We start from the raw sequence: 18485 nt of genomic DNA, 5'->3' as shown, positions 1-18485 counted from the left end.
ATTCTGAGAACCACAGAAAAACCTTTTTGATCAGATGCCATTTTTCCTTTCACTCATTGATATTTCAGAGAAAGTAACCAGGCATTTCTTTCTTTCTGGGGACAGAGCTCGTTTACTTATCAACAACTTGTCATTCTCGGTGACAGCAAACTCAACTGGAATGTTTTATGGCCAGATAGCACTGGGGTTAGTCACATGGTTTAAAGCCTGGGAGTCCAAGAGAGCTGCTAGAATGTCAATTATAAAAAGGGTAAGTGCCCTCTTTAATAGATGAAACACGCCTGTGTTCAGGTATGAACCAGATTATTTTTGTTTGTTCATTCAAACAATTGTGTGAGTGCGATGCGTGGGTGTCAAAGTGTGTGTGTGTGTGTCAGAGTGTGTGTGTGTGTGTGTCAGAGTGTGTGGGTGCGTGCGTGCGTGTCAGAGTGTGTGCGTGTCAGAGTGTGTGTGTGCGTGCGTTGGTGTCAGAGTGTGTGTGTGTCAGAGTGTGCGGGTGCGTGCGTGTCAGAGTGTGTGCGTGTCAGAGTGTGTGTGTGCGTGCGTTGGTGTCAGAGTGTGTGTGTGTCAGAGTGTGTGGGTGCGTGCGTGTCAGAGTGTGTGCGTGTCAGAGTGTGGGAGCGGGAGATGACTTGGACAACAGAGTCCGTCTGGATGACAAGACACTTGATCACCACGTCAGAATGCCCAGGCTCCTGCAGAAACCCACTGTTCTTAGAGAGTGATCCTGCTAGGTTTCAGGGCGCGGAGAGGTGCTTGTGGTAGGGTAGGGTAGAGGCCACACTCCCACTAGTTCAATGTGCTGGGAGTTTTCAGGTGGAAGGAGATTTCAAATGCATGATCACGGGACAGTTGTTCCTACTTTAACATGATGATGATGGTCTGTTATTACGTTACTTCTGTTCATGCCCTGGGCACCGTTCTTCATGAGTTGATTGTTTTGATGTGTTCTAAGGTGGTCTAGGGTGAAAGCTGCAGCCACTGGTGGAAATGTATGTCTGTAGCCTCTGTACTTCCCCATATTCCTGTCAAATTGGTGACAAAACCCTTGTTGGCCATCACAGAGGTCAGACGTTTCTTGTAGTTGGACACCAGGTTTGCACACATCTCAGGAGGGATTTTGTCCCACTCCTCTTTGCAGATCTTCTCCAAATCATTAAGGTTTCAAGGCTGACATTTGGTAACTCGAACCTTCAGCTCCCTCCACAGAATCATTCAGATGTTCATGGGCAAACTTCAGATGGGCCTGTACATCTGCTTTCTTGATCAGGGGGACCTTGCAGGCAGCTCTTTGGTCTTGACCATGGTGGAGAGTTTGGAATCTGATTCATTGCTTTAAGAGTGTGCTCCTAATCTCAGCTCATTACCTGCATAAAAGACACCTGGGAACCAGAAATCTTTTTTTGTTGTTATTCTGTCTCTTACTGTTCAAATTAACCTACGATTAAAAATATAGACTGATCATTTCTTTGTCAGTGGGCAAACTTACAAAATCAGCAGGGGATCAAATAATGTTTTCCCTCACTGTATAGTGAACTTTGAATGAGGTTTAGGGTGCCAGAATTATAGCATGTCTATAGCATGGGTGTTTTTATAGGTCACAGACACTGGCAGACAGGAAGTTAGAGAGATGTGGAGGAGGGTGTGAGGCGATGATTGGAAGACTGACTGACTGACTGACTGGGAGACTGACAGGCTTACTGACTGACTGGGAGACTGTCAGGCTTACTGACTGGGAGACTGTCAGGCTTACTGACTGGAAGACTGACTGACTGCTTGGGAGACTGACAGGGAGACTGACTGATTGACTGGGAGACAGTCAGGCTTACTGACTGGGAGACTGACTGTCTGATTTGAAGACTGACTGACTGCTTGGGGGACTGACTGGGAGACGGATTTATTGACTAGGAGACTGTCAGGCTTACTGACTGATTGACTGGAAGACTGTCTGACTGGGAGACTAAGAGGAAGACTGACTGACAGGCTTAGTGACTGGGAGACTGGGAGAATGACTGACTGACTGGAAGACTGACTGACTGGGAGAGTGACTGACTGACTGGAAGACTGACTGACCGACTGACTGGGAGACTGAGGGGTTGACTGACTGGGAGACTGAGGGGTTGACTGACTGGGAGACTGAGGGGTTGACTGACTGGGAGACTGAGGGGTTGACTGACTGGGAGACTGAGGGGTTGACTGACTGGGAGACTGAGGGGTTGACTGACTGGGAGACTGAGGGGTTGACTGACTGGGAGACTGAGGGGTTGACTGACTGGGAGACTGAGGGGTTGACTGACTGGGAGACTGAGGGGTTGACTGACTGGGAGACTGAGGGGTTGACTGACTGGGAGACTGAGGGGTTGTCTGACTGGGCGACTGAGGGGTTGACTGACTGGGCCATTAAAAAGCAGAGAAAACGAGTGACGAGGGGGTTAACGTGTGGTTTCGTTTAGGAGAAGTGGTTCAGGTGACACGGGAGGGGAGGACATGGTTGTCAGTGGTTTTTCGGGTTTGTTTGTTATTGGAAATGGCTCGTAAACATTCTGTGAAATGAATACATTGCGGTTTTATTTCCCTGTGCGTGTGTTTGTGTGTTTGTATGTGTGTGCATGTACGCATGTGTGTTTGCACAATGTGTATTCCATGTGTGCATGCAGAGTGTAGTCCACATACAACACACACGTGTTAAGAAAAAAAGCCGTAGGCCACTATTTCTGACCCATAAGTGTTTGTTTGAAAAAAACACAATTTGCCATCGAAGTAACACATTGAAAAGCAACAAAAAGACCCAGTGTTTGTCAACCGAGTCAGAATTTGGTGTGGCCTCCATTAAAATACCTTAGCAGGCCTTACCAGCTGTGGTGTCCAAGGGCCCACTTTAAAACCTCTTCTTATCAGGCATGACTGTTTCAATTCATGAATTTGGACTAAGCTAATGACCCTAACTCCAGGCTGGCCAAAATGTAATGAATAGCTTACTGTGAGATGTTGTGCGATGGGCCTCTGGACACAACACCAGATGAGAAGAACTGAACCCAGAAATGACCAGTTGTGTTATATGCTTTTGATTTTGGATACTTCAGGTTCTTGTCTCTGTCCAAGTGATCCGGCACAGCTTTAGTTAAGCCCCTGGACCCCTGGCCCCAAGAAGGCCCTTTCTTGTATGACGTTTCACGATCAAAGCATTTCACTGGATCTCCTATTGGCCCTCAAATTGACCCTTTGAGTACCATTCATCACATGCAGAAAGCTCTTTAGGTTGTCTGCTGGGTTTTCTCTCTCATACCTGCCCAGTTGTTTTTCATTAGCACTATTTCGTTATGCCATTTCTTCCAGACTCTGGTTACCTTTCATCGTATTTATGTTTATTTTCATGAATAATTGTATTTGGTGTTTGTATGAACTAATACATAAAAAAAAAATATCTCCATCTGCCAGGTCAATGTCAAGAGTATCATTACATAAATTATAGTATTAATATATTGACAGTGGGCTGAGCAAAAATGATAATTTCAGTAAGACCAGCAAGTCCCAATCTATATGCATAGAAAACATAACCTCATTACAACATCCTCTGAACGATATTCTTCTAAAGAACAGTATATTAGATCAGTATGTTTTTCATTGCCTTACATGGGCAGTGTGCTGTTTGCATCTAAAGGTCACTGTGGTTAAACGGATATAACGTTCAGCCTGATGGTGGAAGATTTCTACCTCCTTCTGAGAAAAAAACACCTATCAGATAAAAGGTGTGTTGACGATGAGTGGCGATGAGGGAGAGGTTGATAATGTTGAACTCAAAGACACAAGATAAGAGATTATGTGGAGCAACTGCATATGGCAGTTGAAAAGAGCATATTTAATGTAAAGTTGTCCTGATGCTTTTAGGGATTACACAGTCATTTTCATGTCTCTGTAAAGTGAACAAAGAGCTGTCAGCTGTCCTATAATAGATAACCTGGTACTGAACTGTCAATTAAAATAAACCGGTGTGTCTTTCTTGTAGTATTAGATGGTAATCTGAGGTAAATCTAAGAGTAGCATGTTATGTGTGCCTGGTGAGTACTCAGATTATCACCGTAATCCTACGCAACAAAACATGTTTGTCCTCATTACAAGACCCAAATGAAAAGCCCAGCTTGGGTTTTAAGCTTTTTTAGCTTGAGTTTGAGTTTTAAGCTTTCTTAGCTTGAGTTTGAGTTTTAAGGTTTTTTAGCTTGAGTTTCAGTTTTAAGCTTTTGAATCAGGGTTTTGAAGACAGAGTTTTACCAGGGTGATATCCCAGCTCTTGGTGACATGATAACATTCTCTCTGTTGGCTTGTCTTAAGCAGAGTGGGAAATATTTCTCTCTATCTTGAGAATACCCTTTTTTGCTTTTTCAAATATATATTTTTAACATTTTAGTCTTTGGTTACACTTTACTTGGATTATCAAGTAAATATCAGTAGAAGCTCTACTGATATGCATATTATGAACAAAATATCAAAAACAAAGTAAATGCTTGCTGAGGTTGTAAATGTTATTGACTGTGTATAGACCTACTCAAATAAAGTGTTACAGAGAATAACACATTTCTCACCTAGCTAGATCAGGGATGTGGTCAAGAAACCTGACTGCTCCCTATTTGAAACCCATTTGAAAAATATGATGCCGTTTGTGTGTGTGTGTGTATATATAAAGATGTGTGTGTGTGTTTGTGTGGGTGCGTGCGTGCGTATGTATCTATGGGGACACGTATGTCCCCTCCCCGATCTAGTTTCACAGATAAAAATGATCAAACCAAAATACAAACACACCAGACAAACAGCGGAAAGCAGCCAAGCCCACTTCATATTCCTCTTTCTAATGTTTCACATGTCACCCAAATGGCGGACTTTTCCCTACTAAGTGCCCTACTTCACACCAGAACTCTATGGGACCTGGTTAAAAGTAGTGGCCCACATGCCAGGTGCCAGTCTCCTACCAGGTTTCAGAATGAGAACACACAAATCCCTCCACACACGCGTCTCTTTCTTATTCTGTTGGAAGCTGAAAACAAACACTAGGACTACATTAACTCTAGAAGCAGCTGTTTTAGTGTTAACACTAGGACTACATTAACTCTAGAAGCAGCTCTTTTAGTGTTAACACTAGGACTACATTAACTGTGATGTTTTGTATTTGGACAGTTAAAATGCATCCCCCTGGCGAGCCCACCATCACCAACACGTCCATCGACTGGACACCTGGTGCTCCCATTTCTAGTTTAATCTTAAACTATGACTTTCAACTACAGTGGAAACAAGAAACACAGGACTGGATGGTGAGAGAGAGTGCGTGTGTGAATTAGCTGGAGGGGAAGAGAGAGAGAGAGAGAGTGAGTGAGTGAGTGAGTGAGCTAGAGGGGGAGAGGAAAGAGCTGAGGGTGTAGTGATAACCGCATTATTTTCAGTCTGCACAGTCCCAATGCACACACGCATACACACACACACACACACACACGCACACACATGTGCACAGGGACAAAAAAATATATACTGCACACCTTTCCTGTTTCAAGATAGGTGGTGATAACCACAGTAGTTTCAGTCCGACCATTTCCCAGTACACACAGTGCTCCTTCTCCTGCTGACATCGTGGGGGGGGGGGGGGGGGGGTGATGCAGATGATGGTTAGAATGTTGGCCCAGCCAGGTCTGATACTGAGAAAGCAGAAAAAAAGAGACTACATAAAATAGTGAGATTGGTGAAAATGTTAACTTACAAAAGCAGTGTCTTATAGGACAAATACACTAGTTCTTAAAGTACTCTTGTAATGTACACATACACTAGTTCTTAAAGTACTATCTTAACATACACATACATTAGTTCTTAAAGTAAAGTACTATCTTAATGTACACATACACTACATACAGAATTGTATTATAAGTGTTATTCGTTGTTGCAGGATGCTGAGGAGGTGCTCATTCAGAAAAAGACGACCCATTTTGACCTGGACCCTGACAAGTTGGAGAGAGGGAAGAGGTACCAGGCCAGGGTCATGGCCCAAGACAACCCAAGACAACCCAAGACAAGCCATGTCTCAGTGGAGTGACTGGAGCCCAGGTGCATTCTGGGTCTCTGCTCTCTGTGTGTTGTGGCGCTCTCCCTTCACTTTCACTTTCCCTTCAGCTTCACCCCATACACCTAACCAGTTTGCTCTAGCTACCTTTCACCTTTCCAGGGTTAGCTCCATCTCTAGGTCTTGGTACCAGTAGCGATCTTCCAGGCAGGTTGTTGCCTGGTAAACTGTATTCGTCAGGTCAATATTTATAGAGCCCTCTGCTGGTGGTTATATGCCAGTGCGATGCTCAGAAATCAACTAGGATAACATTTCAGAGTTCGGATGCAGTCAATTATTAAGAACGACAATTAATGTAACGTCTTATTTTAATATGGCCTAAAGAAGTCTCAGTCCTTTAACAGTACCTCTTATCCAGGTTTACTTACCAGTGCTGTTATGGTTAACTGTCTGGCTCAAAGAGAGAATGCTCGTTTTTTGTTTAATAACCTTCACCTTATTTCAGAAGGGAATTTTTTTTAGACAATATTGTATTAACCTATATGACTCACTTCCGTTTATTTATTTTCTTGCTATACTGTTTTCAGGCTTGTGTTTAGATTTAGTACATGCTTATACTGTAACTTCGCATTATTAAACGATACTATAAGACATATGAATATGCAAATGAATAAAGTTTACATTTAAGCCATTCTTTTTAGCAGACATACATTATCACACATTTATACTGCGTTGTAAGCGCGGTGCCTGACCAGTTCTACAAATGGGCCGATGGCGTTAGAAATAGACGACTTACCTCTGGGATGCAGGCTGCTGGGATGGTGGCAGCAGTGGTGGTTGCTAGGCGTCGACCAGGGATGTCATCACATCTGTTACTGTGACCTGAGAGGATGCTTCGGTGTTACAGGTGCTGTATACGTTATTACAATTAAATATTTGTACGTGTAGGCTGGCTGAACAATCCATACTTTTTTGGCTGCTGTTGTTATTGATTAAAGTTGGGGCGGTTATTCATGTGTTTTTTTTTTCCAATTGGAAAGCGGGAGATCCAAACTCGCTTTGGGAAATATTGATCGAAAGTACCTTTGGACTTGCAAATAAGAGGTGGCGTTTTTACCCTGTAGCTTCTAGCAATCGTATCCGTTACAGTTGGACGGAGATTTTACTGAGACGCATGAGGAAATAAACTCAACACCATCTGTATTTTATTTGGGTGGAGATGGAACAACGGATTTAAGTTATGGCGTTCGGGCACGGCTCTAAAGAGTCGCGCTCTTTTGATGAAGAGGTCGCGCCAGCTCCTGTGGATACGAAGTTGGAAGGGGTCAGTAGCCTAGCTGCCTACCTAGGAGTAGTGTGACATTGACAATGTATGATTTAGCTACATTTTATGGCAATAATATGTTTTACTTGTTAGTTTAGTTGTTAGTGGCATCAGGCAAGTGTTCGTGTTTTCAGACATTATGTAACGCAAGAGTCGGAAAAACTAGCTATGGCTTGGGTTACACCGTTCATCGCTACATTGACTGCCAAAGTCTACGTGCATTGTCCTTGACAACGGTTCTCAAACCTCTCCTTCGGGACATCCAGCCAATGAACGTAGCCTATTCCATATCCACGGTCTAGTCCATATCCAACGCTCCCGAGTCAATTAATCTACTAATCCTAAAGTCCTCGAATAAAGGAATCAGGCATGTTTTGCGCTGTGCTATTTAAGTGTAGTCAGATTAGTCTACTCTAGACTTAAGCTATAGGGTGAAACCTCTTCCGCTGTTACGGAGGTTTGTGCACACCATTCTTATGTTTGTTCACCTGTTGGGGTGTTTTTGTGTACAGAAGGCAGCCGGTAAATTCAGACAACCCAATAAGTGTCTCCTTGTCGTCATCGTTGTCATCGGCGTTATCATCCTCGCCATCGGAGCGACTCTTGGCTGGTTCTTCCTGGGTGAGCAAGGGGTCATGGGAACTTGGGATACTCGTGTACACAGACACAAACACCCTTCTCCACTGGTCATCATGTTGAACAGCACAACACAACAGACACCCTCCCAACACCCACCTCCGCTCCCTCTCTCACCCGTAAGGTGTTGGAGCCCAGTGTACAGAAGCAGCAAAACAGTAGGACTGCCGGACTTATATGACATCAGACCTCTCGCTCTTCCTGTCTTTGCCTTTCTACCCTCCCTCCCTCCACCAGAGTACCGGGTTTGGGTGTCGGAGCCCAGGGTACAGAAGCAGTACACAGGGAGACTCTCCATCCTGAACAGGAACTTTTCAACCGATCTGTCATCTCACACCAGCCCGGCCTTTACCGCCCAGGCCAAGGATGTAGAAGACATGGTATAGGATGAATGCACTAACCCTAACCCTAACCACAACCCTAATCCTAACCACAACCCTAATCCTAACCACAACCCTAATCCTAACCACAACCCTAACCCTAATCGCGTGAGCTGCACATACCTATTCCTATCCACTAACCCTTTTTTTCATCTGGTTTAATTCTTTTCATCTGGTTTCATTACTGCTTTGAGTTATCTCAGGACAAAGAGTCTATTTATGATTTATTTAGGTCAGTGTGCCTTAGAGCTTCTGATGTGGCCCTTCCCTTAGCTTGCTATCTTTGAACCAGCATTGCATCTGGTCACACAGGATTTCCCCCGAAAGTCTGCTAAGCACTGAGAGCATGCCGATTGGTCGGTCGAACCATTAAATGTTGCTTTGTAAAATGTTGGCACCAACGGCAGCTACCCGGCAACTTCCCAGCAATCAGTCAATCAAATGTATTTATAAAGCTCTTTTTCCATCAGCGGTTGTCACAAAGTGCTTTTAGAAAACACCCCGGCTGTAACCCCAATGAGCAAACAACAGGGTTGGAGCACAGTGGCTCGGGGGAAAAAACTCCCTAAGAGGGGCTCTTCTGGCTGTGCCGGGTGAACATTTTAAGAGTACAAGTTTTAATTATTAATAAATGCATGTGGGCTGTGTCCAGAGTCTACAAAACCTAATCCATGCAATTACCTGGCAAATACCAGAGTGACTGAGCCGCAAACCATAAAAACTGTACTACCTTCCAATTCAAACTGTGTGTGTCTCCCAGGTGCAGAGGATAGTGAAGGAGTCAGCCCTGTCGCGTTACTTCAACTCTACCAAGGTCTTTGCCTTTGGGTACGTAAAGCGATTTCCCAGCGATACACGCCCACGTTACGGCGCGTGCTGTGTCTATATCAATGCCCATCTGACACCACAGGAAGCGGATATCGGGTGTGAAGGTGACCAGTTGAACATCACCTCATGGCTCTCTTTTGTCCCTCATCCGCGGCCTCGGTAGGGAGGGGAGCGTGGCGGCCCACTTCTGGCTGGTGTTGTCAGTCCCCGGCAGCCATGTTGAGAAGGTCACTTTGGAGCGAGTCAGCGACAGCCTGCAGGGTCGACTGGAAGCCTACAGGGGGAGCCAGAGAGAGGAGGTTGCCAGCTGTGGAGGTTATCTCATACACCTCCCGTCTTTCGCCGTGACGGGTAAGCGGGGGGGGAACGCCAGCGCGGGCGGAGGACTTGTTTGTCGGTTTATGCTGTAATGAGTTGTTCACCTTCCCCTGTTTGTTTATTGTTTATCCCCTCAGAAATGGAACCTAAGGTTCTAGAAGTTTTGAAAGCTTCATTTGGTATGATTTATTTAGTTTTCTCACTTTTTTTGCAAAAATACAGTTTTGCGACTGTGTAAGTGGCAGGCAAACTTGGCTGTTGTCATCCATTCCCAGTGCTTGTTTTTCTATCAGACTGTTACAGGTACCAAGGGGTAACCTCTGGCACAGTGGTGACTCTGAGGGGCCCGGACACCCAACGCTCGTCCTGCCTTTGGCACCTCAGGGCTCCACAAGGCTCGGGGGCCCAGAGGTTCAGACTGGAACTGAGAATGGAGTGGCTGCTGCCGGAGTGTAGAGACAGGCTGGCTGTTTATGATGGTTTAACGCCTACTGATACTCACCTCATCACCTCGTGAGCTCACGCACCGTTTAGACGCCGGTCCTTGCAGGGAAATGCATGCGACTTTCGACCGCAAGGGCTGTAGCTCTGACTGTTGTCAAAACAACCTGAGCCCAAAACTAGCACTTTTTTTTTCTCCCTGTCCGTCAGGGTGTATGGTTGCAGCAGACAGGAGCGTGTGGTGAATGTGTTATCATCCGGAGAGTGGATGACGGTGCTCTGGAAACAGGGCCTCTACAACTACAAAGACCCCTTCTCCCTGTCTGCGCAGGCCTGGACCACTGAAGGTGAGATGACCCCACCCCTCCCCCCACCACCACCACACGCCTTGTTTCGCCGGTTAGCACACGTTTGCCGCCCCCCCGCCCCCTTCCCCCCCCTCTTGATTTTTCAGAGAGAAGGATTAGACGTCGGACTTTATTTGGCGAGCCAGATGGTGCGTTGCGCCGTGCGACGGAGATCTACCGGGGGCCTAATGTCACTGCCACAGAGGCAGGGATCGTCTGGCATCCTGTTGTTCGGATCTGTGTTTTTTATTTTTTTTATTCAACGCGGGCAGATGGTGATGCAATTCTAACCACAAATATAATGGGGTTTTTTTTCTCTCCCTCAGTGTGCTCCTCTGCCATAGAGCTGAAGCCCGTGTTTGGAGTACAGGGTTATGTAGAAACCCCATTCTTCCCCAGCTTCTATCCCCCTGACACCAACTGTACCTGGACATTCACTGTGAGAGCCTGTTCAGTCTACTGCCGTCTACTGTTGTCTACTGGCATCTGCTGTTCTCTACTGGCTTCTGCTGTTCTGCAGTGGCTCCTAGTTTTGTGTACTGGCTTTTACTGCTGTCAACAGGCTTCTACTGTCGTGTTGTGGCTCCTGTTGTTTTTCCGTAATCTCCAAAACGTCATAACATAGAACCGTTCTGTTCCAGAACGTCCGATTTCATTTCACGCGTGCTTCCGAGTATATTCAGATATGTCGTTATTGCGTGTGGGGTCATTTTTCCGTGTGCGTGTTTGTGTGTGTGTGTCTAGGTGCCCACTGTGGACTATGGCCTGTCCCTGCATTTTGAAGGCTATGAGCTGAGCAGGGCTACCTACAGTCAGGCCTGTACCCAGGGCCAGTGGACGCTACAGAATCGCAGGTACAGCAGGTGATGAGCCTTTGCCGACATGGTGATTGACACACATCAATCGGCACCGCTTGTCGAATGCAACAGACGCACGCGATCTTTTCCCGCCCGACTTTTACCGACTTCACTGTAAAGACCACGATTGTCTCCGCCTCAGGCTGTGTGGAACGCGGAGTCTCCAGCCGTACACCGAACGTGTCTACCTTCTCTCAACACCAACCAGCATTGTCATGACTTCTGAGGTGTCAATCACTGGACCGGGCCTTCAGGTCCACTACAGCCTCTTCAACCAGTCAGACCGTAAGTCGGCTTTAACACGCCTCACATCTAGGTGTGTCCCAATGGATTTAAGAGGGAAGATTTTAACATCGGGGGGAGCCAATGAGGGGGGCCTGCGATATTCCCACTGAATCACCAAACTGGTTAGTCTCTCTGAAAGGTGCTCCTGGTTAGTCAGTCTGAAAGGTGCTCCTGGTCAGTCTGTCTGAAATGGGCCCCTGGTTAGGTGATTTACAAAAATGGTTTCGTGTGTGTGTGTATGTGTGTGTGTGTGTGTGCGTGTTTCAGCCTGTCCCAGCCAGTTCCTCTGTACTCTAAATGGCCTGTGTGTTCCAGCCTGTGATGGCATCAGAGACTGCCCCAACGGACTGGACGAAAGAAACTGTGGTACGTCACCCACGCAAACAAACACAAATGAACAAACAGCGTGATCGGTGGCTGACAGTGCCTGTGTGCGTGTGTGTGTGTGTGTCAAGTGTGTGTGGCCCAATATCAGTGTCCTGAAGACAGTCGGTGTGTGGACCACTTCAAAGTGTGTGACCAGCACCCAGATTGCCCCGAGGCCATGGATGAGGAGAACTGCACAGAGGGTAACTGTGGGTGTGTGGGTGGGTGTGAAGGTTGGTGGCTCTAATTGTTCTCAGTCATATATATGTGGCTAACAAGACAGACCACAGCAAGACAGCTGGCTAGGTTTTTGAGCCTGATGAGCATCACATCATTTATGTGTGTGTGTGTGTTGTATGTGTCTAGGTGTGCACTGACATGACGTGTGTGTGTGTGTTGTATGTGTCTAGGTGTGCACTGCACTGACATGACATATGTGTGTGTGTGTGTGTGTGTGTCTAGGTGTGCACTGACATGACGTGTGTGTGTGTTGTATGTGTCTAGGTGTGCACTGCACTGACATGACATATGTGTGTGTGTGTGTGTGTGTTGTATGTGTCTAGGTGTTCACTGCACTGACATGACATATGTGTGTGCTGACGGGACATGTCTGAAGAAGCCAAACCCAGAGTGTGACTTCATCTCTGACTGCCCCGATGCCTCAGATGAGAGACACTGTGGTGAGACCCCACACACACACACATAAGTTTGTACAGCTACCCTCATGGGGACCAGAAAATAGAAATTGTATACTCCCTTGCCCTAAACTTAACCCTAAACCTAACCCTTACCCTAACCCTAACTTAACCCTAAACCTAACCTTAACCTCAATAAAGTAACATTTATGCCTAAACTTTACCTAGATGTAATGCCTAACCTTAACCCTAAACTTAACCAACAACGCCTGGACCTTAAAGAAACCCAAATTCTAACTATAAAATCAATTGTAAGTTTGACCCTAAACCCTGAGCCGGAAATTGACTTTTGCCTCACGGGGACCAGCAAAAGGTCCCAATTAGGTAATTTTTTTCTGGTTTTACTATACTCATTGGGACATTTTGTCCCCATTCGTTCAGTAAGACCTAACCCCCCCACACACACACACCACACCATGTTTTCAGGACCCATAAGTATTATCATCAACTCCTAATCTAAAACCAAAACCAAAAAATCTGGTGATTTATGTATGTCCAGATATTTTGGTGATTTTTGGACCTGATAGGAAAGAGTATACACACACACACACACACACATTCATGGATGTTTGTCCTTTCTTCAGACTGTGGTCTCAGGCAGTTTTCCAGTCGCATAATGGGAGGAGTCAACGCATCAGAGGGGGAGTGGCCATGGCAGGTCAGCCTCCAGATAAGTGGAAGACACGTCTGCGGAGGGTCACTGGTCTCCAGCCAATGGGTGGTTACCGCTGCTCACTGTTTCTATGACGACCGGTGAGTACACGAAAGGGAGAGAGGCGGAAACAAGGTAGTTTCGTTCTTCTCCTCTTCGCCTCTCCTTCGGTTTGATCCCGTCTTCCTCAGTCTCAGTTTGGCCCCTCTCCTCCCCCCCCCCACCCCCCCCACCCCCCTTCCGCCAGTCTCTCTCCAGGCGCGTGGACGGCCTGTCTTGGCAAACTGCTTCTGAATCGCAGCGGCCAGATGGAGGAGTCCATTCGGGTGCAGCAGGTGTTCCTGCACCAGTACTATGACGACGAGACGCACGATTATGACCTGGCTTTGCTGCGACTGGAGAGACCCGCGGCTCCGGGGACCCCGGCCCAGCCCGTCTGCCTGCCATCCCCCACGCATCAGCACGAACCCGAACTGCTCTGTTGGGTTACAGGCTGGGGGACGCTGAAGGAAGGAGGTCAGGAGTAGGGGGAGAGAGGGAGGGAGGGGGGGAGATGTACTACACATCGTCTTCACAGTCCTCTAAACACTTACACACAAGGAGACCAAACAATGGATATTTGTTAACTAATGAGTCGTTGGCTGTACAGTGGAGACTGATCCCAGATGAGTCGCCCTAAACTTCACCGCAGAAACCTTGTTATTGATCTGTGACCTCTGACCCCAGGAAGTCCCAGTAATGTGCTGCAGAAGGTGGACGTGCGTTTGGTGAGCGAGCAGGCCTGCGTCCGTTCCTATGGTTACATGGTCACTCCTAGGATGCTGTGCGCCGGCTACCGCAGCGGAGAGAAGGACGCCTGTCAGGTACGGGGGGGGGGGTACCCAGACATCCACCCACCTCCCGAAACAACTCATCACGGGGGGGCGGGACCCAGACCCAGACCTCCACCCACCTCACGAAACATCCAATCACGGGGGGGCAGGAACCAGACCTAGACCTCCGCCCACCTCCCGAAACGTCTCATCACGCTCCCGTGCACTCATTTGAATGTGTCAGCCGGTGGAGAAATTGCCAACCGTCCAGTAGTGTAGAATCCTGCTGTGGGAGCAGGTTGAAAAAAGTAATCATTGGTAGAAAATATGTATTGCTTTAATAGAAATAGGCTTTACATTGATTGAACTAAAATGACTCTCCCTCCCTCCCTCCCTCCCTCAGGGAGACTCCGGGGGTCCGTTGGTCTGCCAAGAGCCCTCGGGTCGTTGGTTCCTAGCGGGTGTGGTCAGCTGGGGGAAGGGGTGTGGCCGGGCGGACTACTATGGCGTCTACACGCGGGTCACGAAACTCACCGGCTGGATCAAAGAGCACCTCTCTGGACAGGCGCAAAGCTGACATTCGTCGTCATCGCCGTCGTCATCATCGCCGTCGTCAACGAAAAGACACAGTGTCATAATGTAGTACCGCAGGACATAATGTATATGATGTCGTAGACGTTAGCGACTGTAGCCAGTATAAATGTATTTGTCGCGGTCACCATTAGCATCCTTGTTCACAGCATCTTCATGGTCCTCGGCAAGCTTGCGGTTGATTGTTGTAACGTGTTGGAAATCCTTGGTTTATAGGGCCAAGGTTGAAACAGGGCGAGCACTATCCTACAGGAAGATCAGCCGAGGACAGTCGAGGACAACAACAACCCAAAACAATCAAGCTCAATCCAACACATCCAATACCGCCCCCATGTGGACGCTGCGAAAACAACAACATCATTAAGTCCCACACAATAGGTCCATCCAATGAAAAACCCGAGCCTCAAATCCACTTCTGCTGCTTTAAAAACAATCTTCCACTCCAATCAGGGACCGACGTAGCCCTGGCTGGGACACCAGGTGGTTGCAATTAATTATCCGAAAACCAGCACCAATCAAGATCCTATTGAGTAAGACTTTAATGCCAGCGGCATTAGACCTTTCATATGATTCTTACATTGAATGTTTGTGTATCACTTTTAATTTCAGCAACATACCCTTGTGTAAAACCCTGGGTTAACAGTTGCTCCATTACCTTCGAGAAGCTGTTTCCTTTCCGTCTGCTTTTGAACGTGATCATCTCCTCAGAAGTGAAACAAGAAGTGGAGCTTGAAACACTTCCTGATTGCAAACCCAAATGAGGGTGTATCCCAAATTGTTCCCTTGTTCCCTTGGGCTTAAGCCAATGGCAGTGCCCTGTGAAGGGGGCATAGGGTGCCGTTGAGATGCAACTGTTGAGCGTGTCTGACTCATCACCATACATAAATAAAACGACAGTCAAAAGGTTGTTGGAGTGTGTAATTATAATTGTATTACTCTGTTTCTGAATACTCTATCACACACACACACAAACACACACACACACACACACACACACACTGAGGAACCACATCTAAGCGTTGTTGGTGATGTGAATCTCAGCCACAGACTCTGAGCCTGTTTAGGATTGGATAGTTTTATCCACATGAATGAAAATTTTAGGCAGATTTGCGTCAGAGATAAAAAAAAAAAAAAACTACAAATAAGTATGATGTAAAAAGGTGGAAATCTTAATTGAAAACTTTACTGACAGATATTCCCCGTGGCTACTGCGGTCTACAGCCGATGTCTCACTCGGTTTGTGTTGCAACATGCAAAAAGAGGTATTAGAGAGATTATAATTTTGATGTTGGCAAGCAACAAAAAAAATCTAACAATAGCACTTTCTGCTGGTGCAATTCAACTATCATCAGCAACAGCACTTGTTCGATGAAGAGCACCATGTTAGTTACCAGGTAAACAACAGAGTCAGTGAGTTTACACTCCTTACCAGGACAGGAGGACAAAGGGCTGTGTGTGCATGTATTGAGTCTTACTACATAACTGGCCCAGACAGTTCCACATTACATAGTATTAAATTGAAAATTCTATTTACATGTTATGTAAATGTTACTTAAACGTATTTGTCATTAGGGCAGTCTAAACATGCTCTCTCTGTATCTATTATTTTAATGAAGAAAGTGAGTGTGTCTGTTAGTACTCTTGTTTGTACCAGGCTATAGAAACCTGTGAGACAGTGGGATATTTTTGGCTTTTATGTTAGGGTTCAAGGTAAGAGTTTGGGTTCAAGTTAAAGGTTTAGGTTTTGGGTTCAAGGTAAGGTTTAGGTTTTGGATCAATATTAGAGGTAATGTCAAATAGGATTTGGGAGTTTGTGGGTGGTTTACATTTTAACCCCAGAATGTCTTACTCTGTAAACAGCATGTACAGTGTCATGTCAATGTCTTACTCTGTAAACAACATGTACAGTGTCATGTTAATGTCTTACTCTGTAAACAGCATGTACAGTGTCATGTCAATGTCTTACTCTGTAAACAACATGTACAGTGTCATGTCAATGTCTTACTCTGTAAACAACATGTACAGTGTCATGTTAATGTCTTACTCTGTAAACAGAATGTACAGTGTCATGTTAATGTCTTACTCTGTAAACAGCATGTACAGTGTCATGTCAATGTCTTACTCTGTAAACAGAATGTACAGTGTCAGGTTAATGTCTTAATCTGTAAACAGCATGTACAGTGTCATGTTAATGTCTTAATCTGTAAACAGCATGTACAGTGTCATGTTAATGTTTTAGTGACTGAACAGCATGTACAGTGTCATGTTAATATTTTAGTGACTGAACAGCATGTACAGGGTCAGGTTAATCCCTGTGTATTAACAGTCACACTTTACTGTTGAGTCTGTTACACAGAGGGGATCTTGTCTAATGTAAACGAAACACACACACACACATACACACACACACTAAGACCGCCATAACGAGAGGTAAACAAGAGCTGCAGGACTCATGAATTAAAAATGATTAATAATGTTTACTCTCCAGATGGAAGGTTCCTGAGAGGGGGGTGGGAGGGGGAGGGGGAGAGAAAGAACACAGCCTCAGGCTGCTTTTGCCACTGAAGTATGTCGGTGTGTGTGTGTGTGTGTCCGTTCGTCTCGAGTCCATGCTATGGCGGAAAACCCAACTTCAGACATACAATTTATTTAATGTAACTATATTTTGTGGACCAAGGACAGAATTTGCATACAAGCACTAAACAAATTGTACATGTAAATGTCAGCCTTTTTTTTTTTTTTTTTTTGCGCCAATTCACACATCTTTTCATGAGCTTCTTTGTAAAAGTCTACTACCATTGATCTGAACGAGAAAAGAGTGTCTGACAGCGGTGAAGTTTGAAAAGGTAGCCACGCAGAACTGGGTGAAGATTGTCAGAATGGTAGAAGTAGCCTTGAGTGCTGATTTGCACGGCTTTAGTGGGAACTGCATCATCGATGGACTAGAAGAAGGTCTTTACACCTAAAGGAAGGACAATGCTAAATCGTCTATGAACTTCATCCTACTCAGCCTAAACAAACACCCCAACTAATATCCAAGCAGTAGGAGGTCTAGAAAATTACATTGTAAGTAATCACTCAGCATCTCAGTCCATGAGAGGAACTGAAACAGAGAGAGAGGAGGAGGTTGAAGAGAGGATGGCGGAAAGAACTGAAAGAGAGATGGAAAAGTAGAGAGACAGGTGGAAACGGAGCAAGAACTTGCACGTGGTACTCCTACCTCCAACAGGCATTAGGTTTAAAGTTTCGATTGGGGTTAGAAGTACTGTTCGGCATTACCAGTTAGGTTCAAGCATTAGGGCTGGGTTAACTTTAGGCATAATGTTACATACTTAAGGTTATGGTTAGGTTGAGGTGTGTACACTGAAGGTCACTGAAAAGATGCTACATGTAGAGGCTGGAGATAGAATCCATTGCCAAGGAACCATCTGTGATTGTGTCCCAGGCACATCCATGCTGCCCTCTCTCTTATTTCTCCGGGACTCCCCTCACCCTTCTCTCTCCATTTTCTATTTAATTCACTAGGCTTTATTGGCACGCAAGTTGCAATTTTGACCTCCTCTTCTCACTCCCCTCTGTCTCACCTTAGGTCCTGGGTAGTGTGTTTGTACTGGCACCTGCCATCTAGGCGTGGTTGATACAATCCAGTCCTGCCAAGAAAGACTCATTGTTCCAACACACACACACACACACACACACAAAGCCAAGCGAAGAAAGCTTGTCTCGTTTTATCCTCAGGGGTGAGTTGTAGAAATCCCTCTGTTTCTTTTTCCAACCTCACTCGCACGGCCCGGCCTCTCGCTGTTTGCAGAGTGTGTCTGTGCGTCTGTGTGTCTGTGGTGACAATAAGATCCCGCTATCTGTCAGTTAACGGACGCTGCAATCCGTTGCCAAGGCAATGCGGACGTCTGAG

The 18485-nt window shown here is 46.0% G+C and overlaps 1 protein-coding gene across 5 annotated transcripts; it reads left to right on the top strand.

Moving 5' to 3' along the window:
* The first annotated feature begins 175 nt into the window (after positions 1-175).
* On the top strand, positions 176-16794 carry LOC105009014 (transmembrane serine protease 6). Of its 5 annotated transcripts, XM_034294219.1 has the most exons (21): positions 176-250; positions 5170-5303; positions 5927-6084; positions 6850-7364; positions 7877-7985; positions 8238-8380; positions 9141-9208; positions 9372-9559; positions 9664-9705; positions 9820-10039; positions 10178-10314; positions 10641-10753; positions 11059-11177; positions 11314-11456; positions 11724-11822; positions 11912-12055; positions 12386-12502; positions 13102-13270; positions 13417-13685; positions 13896-14032; positions 14385-16794. In XM_034294219.1, exons 4-21 carry the CDS (start codon positions 7281-7283, stop codon positions 14556-14558), a joined length of 2475 nt encoding a protein of 824 aa, XP_034150110.1. In that variant the 5' UTR covers positions 176-250; positions 5170-5303; positions 5927-6084; positions 6850-7280; the 3' UTR covers positions 14559-16794. The 5 variants fall into 5 exon arrangements, with proteins under 5 accessions (XP_034150110.1, XP_034150111.1, XP_034150114.1 ...); XM_034294220.1 differs by lacking the exons at positions 176-250; positions 5170-5303; positions 5927-6084 and having other exon boundaries at positions 6742-6947; positions 7165-7364; XM_034294223.1 differs by lacking the exons at positions 176-250; positions 5170-5303; positions 5927-6084 and having other exon boundaries at positions 6742-7364; positions 11059-11168; positions 11912-12025.
* The last annotated feature ends 1691 nt before the right edge of the window (positions 16795-18485 follow it).

Source organism: Esox lucius, chromosome 9 (genome assembly GCF_011004845.1).
Source record: "Esox lucius isolate fEsoLuc1 chromosome 9, fEsoLuc1.pri, whole genome shotgun sequence".
Classification (NCBI taxonomy): Eukaryota; Metazoa; Chordata; class Actinopteri; order Esociformes; family Esocidae; genus Esox; species Esox lucius.
Note: the sequence above shows the minus strand (reverse complement) of the source record. Positions and strands in the feature narration are given on the sequence as shown.

Bases quoted from the DNA above. Each gene is read 5' to 3' on its own strand.
- LOC105009014 (XM_034294219.1), top strand. From the start codon at position 7,281: ATGGCGTTCGGGCACGGCTCTAAAGAGTCGCGCTCTTTTGATGAAGAG. The intron at 10,040-10,177 runs GTGAGCTCACGC...CCTGTCCGTCAG, and splicing joins GATACTCACCTCATCACCTC to GGTGTATGGTTGCAGCAGAC. The intron at 13,686-13,895 runs GTCAGGAGTAGG...CTCTGACCCCAG, and splicing joins GGGGACGCTGAAGGAAGGAG to GAAGTCCCAGTAATGTGCTG.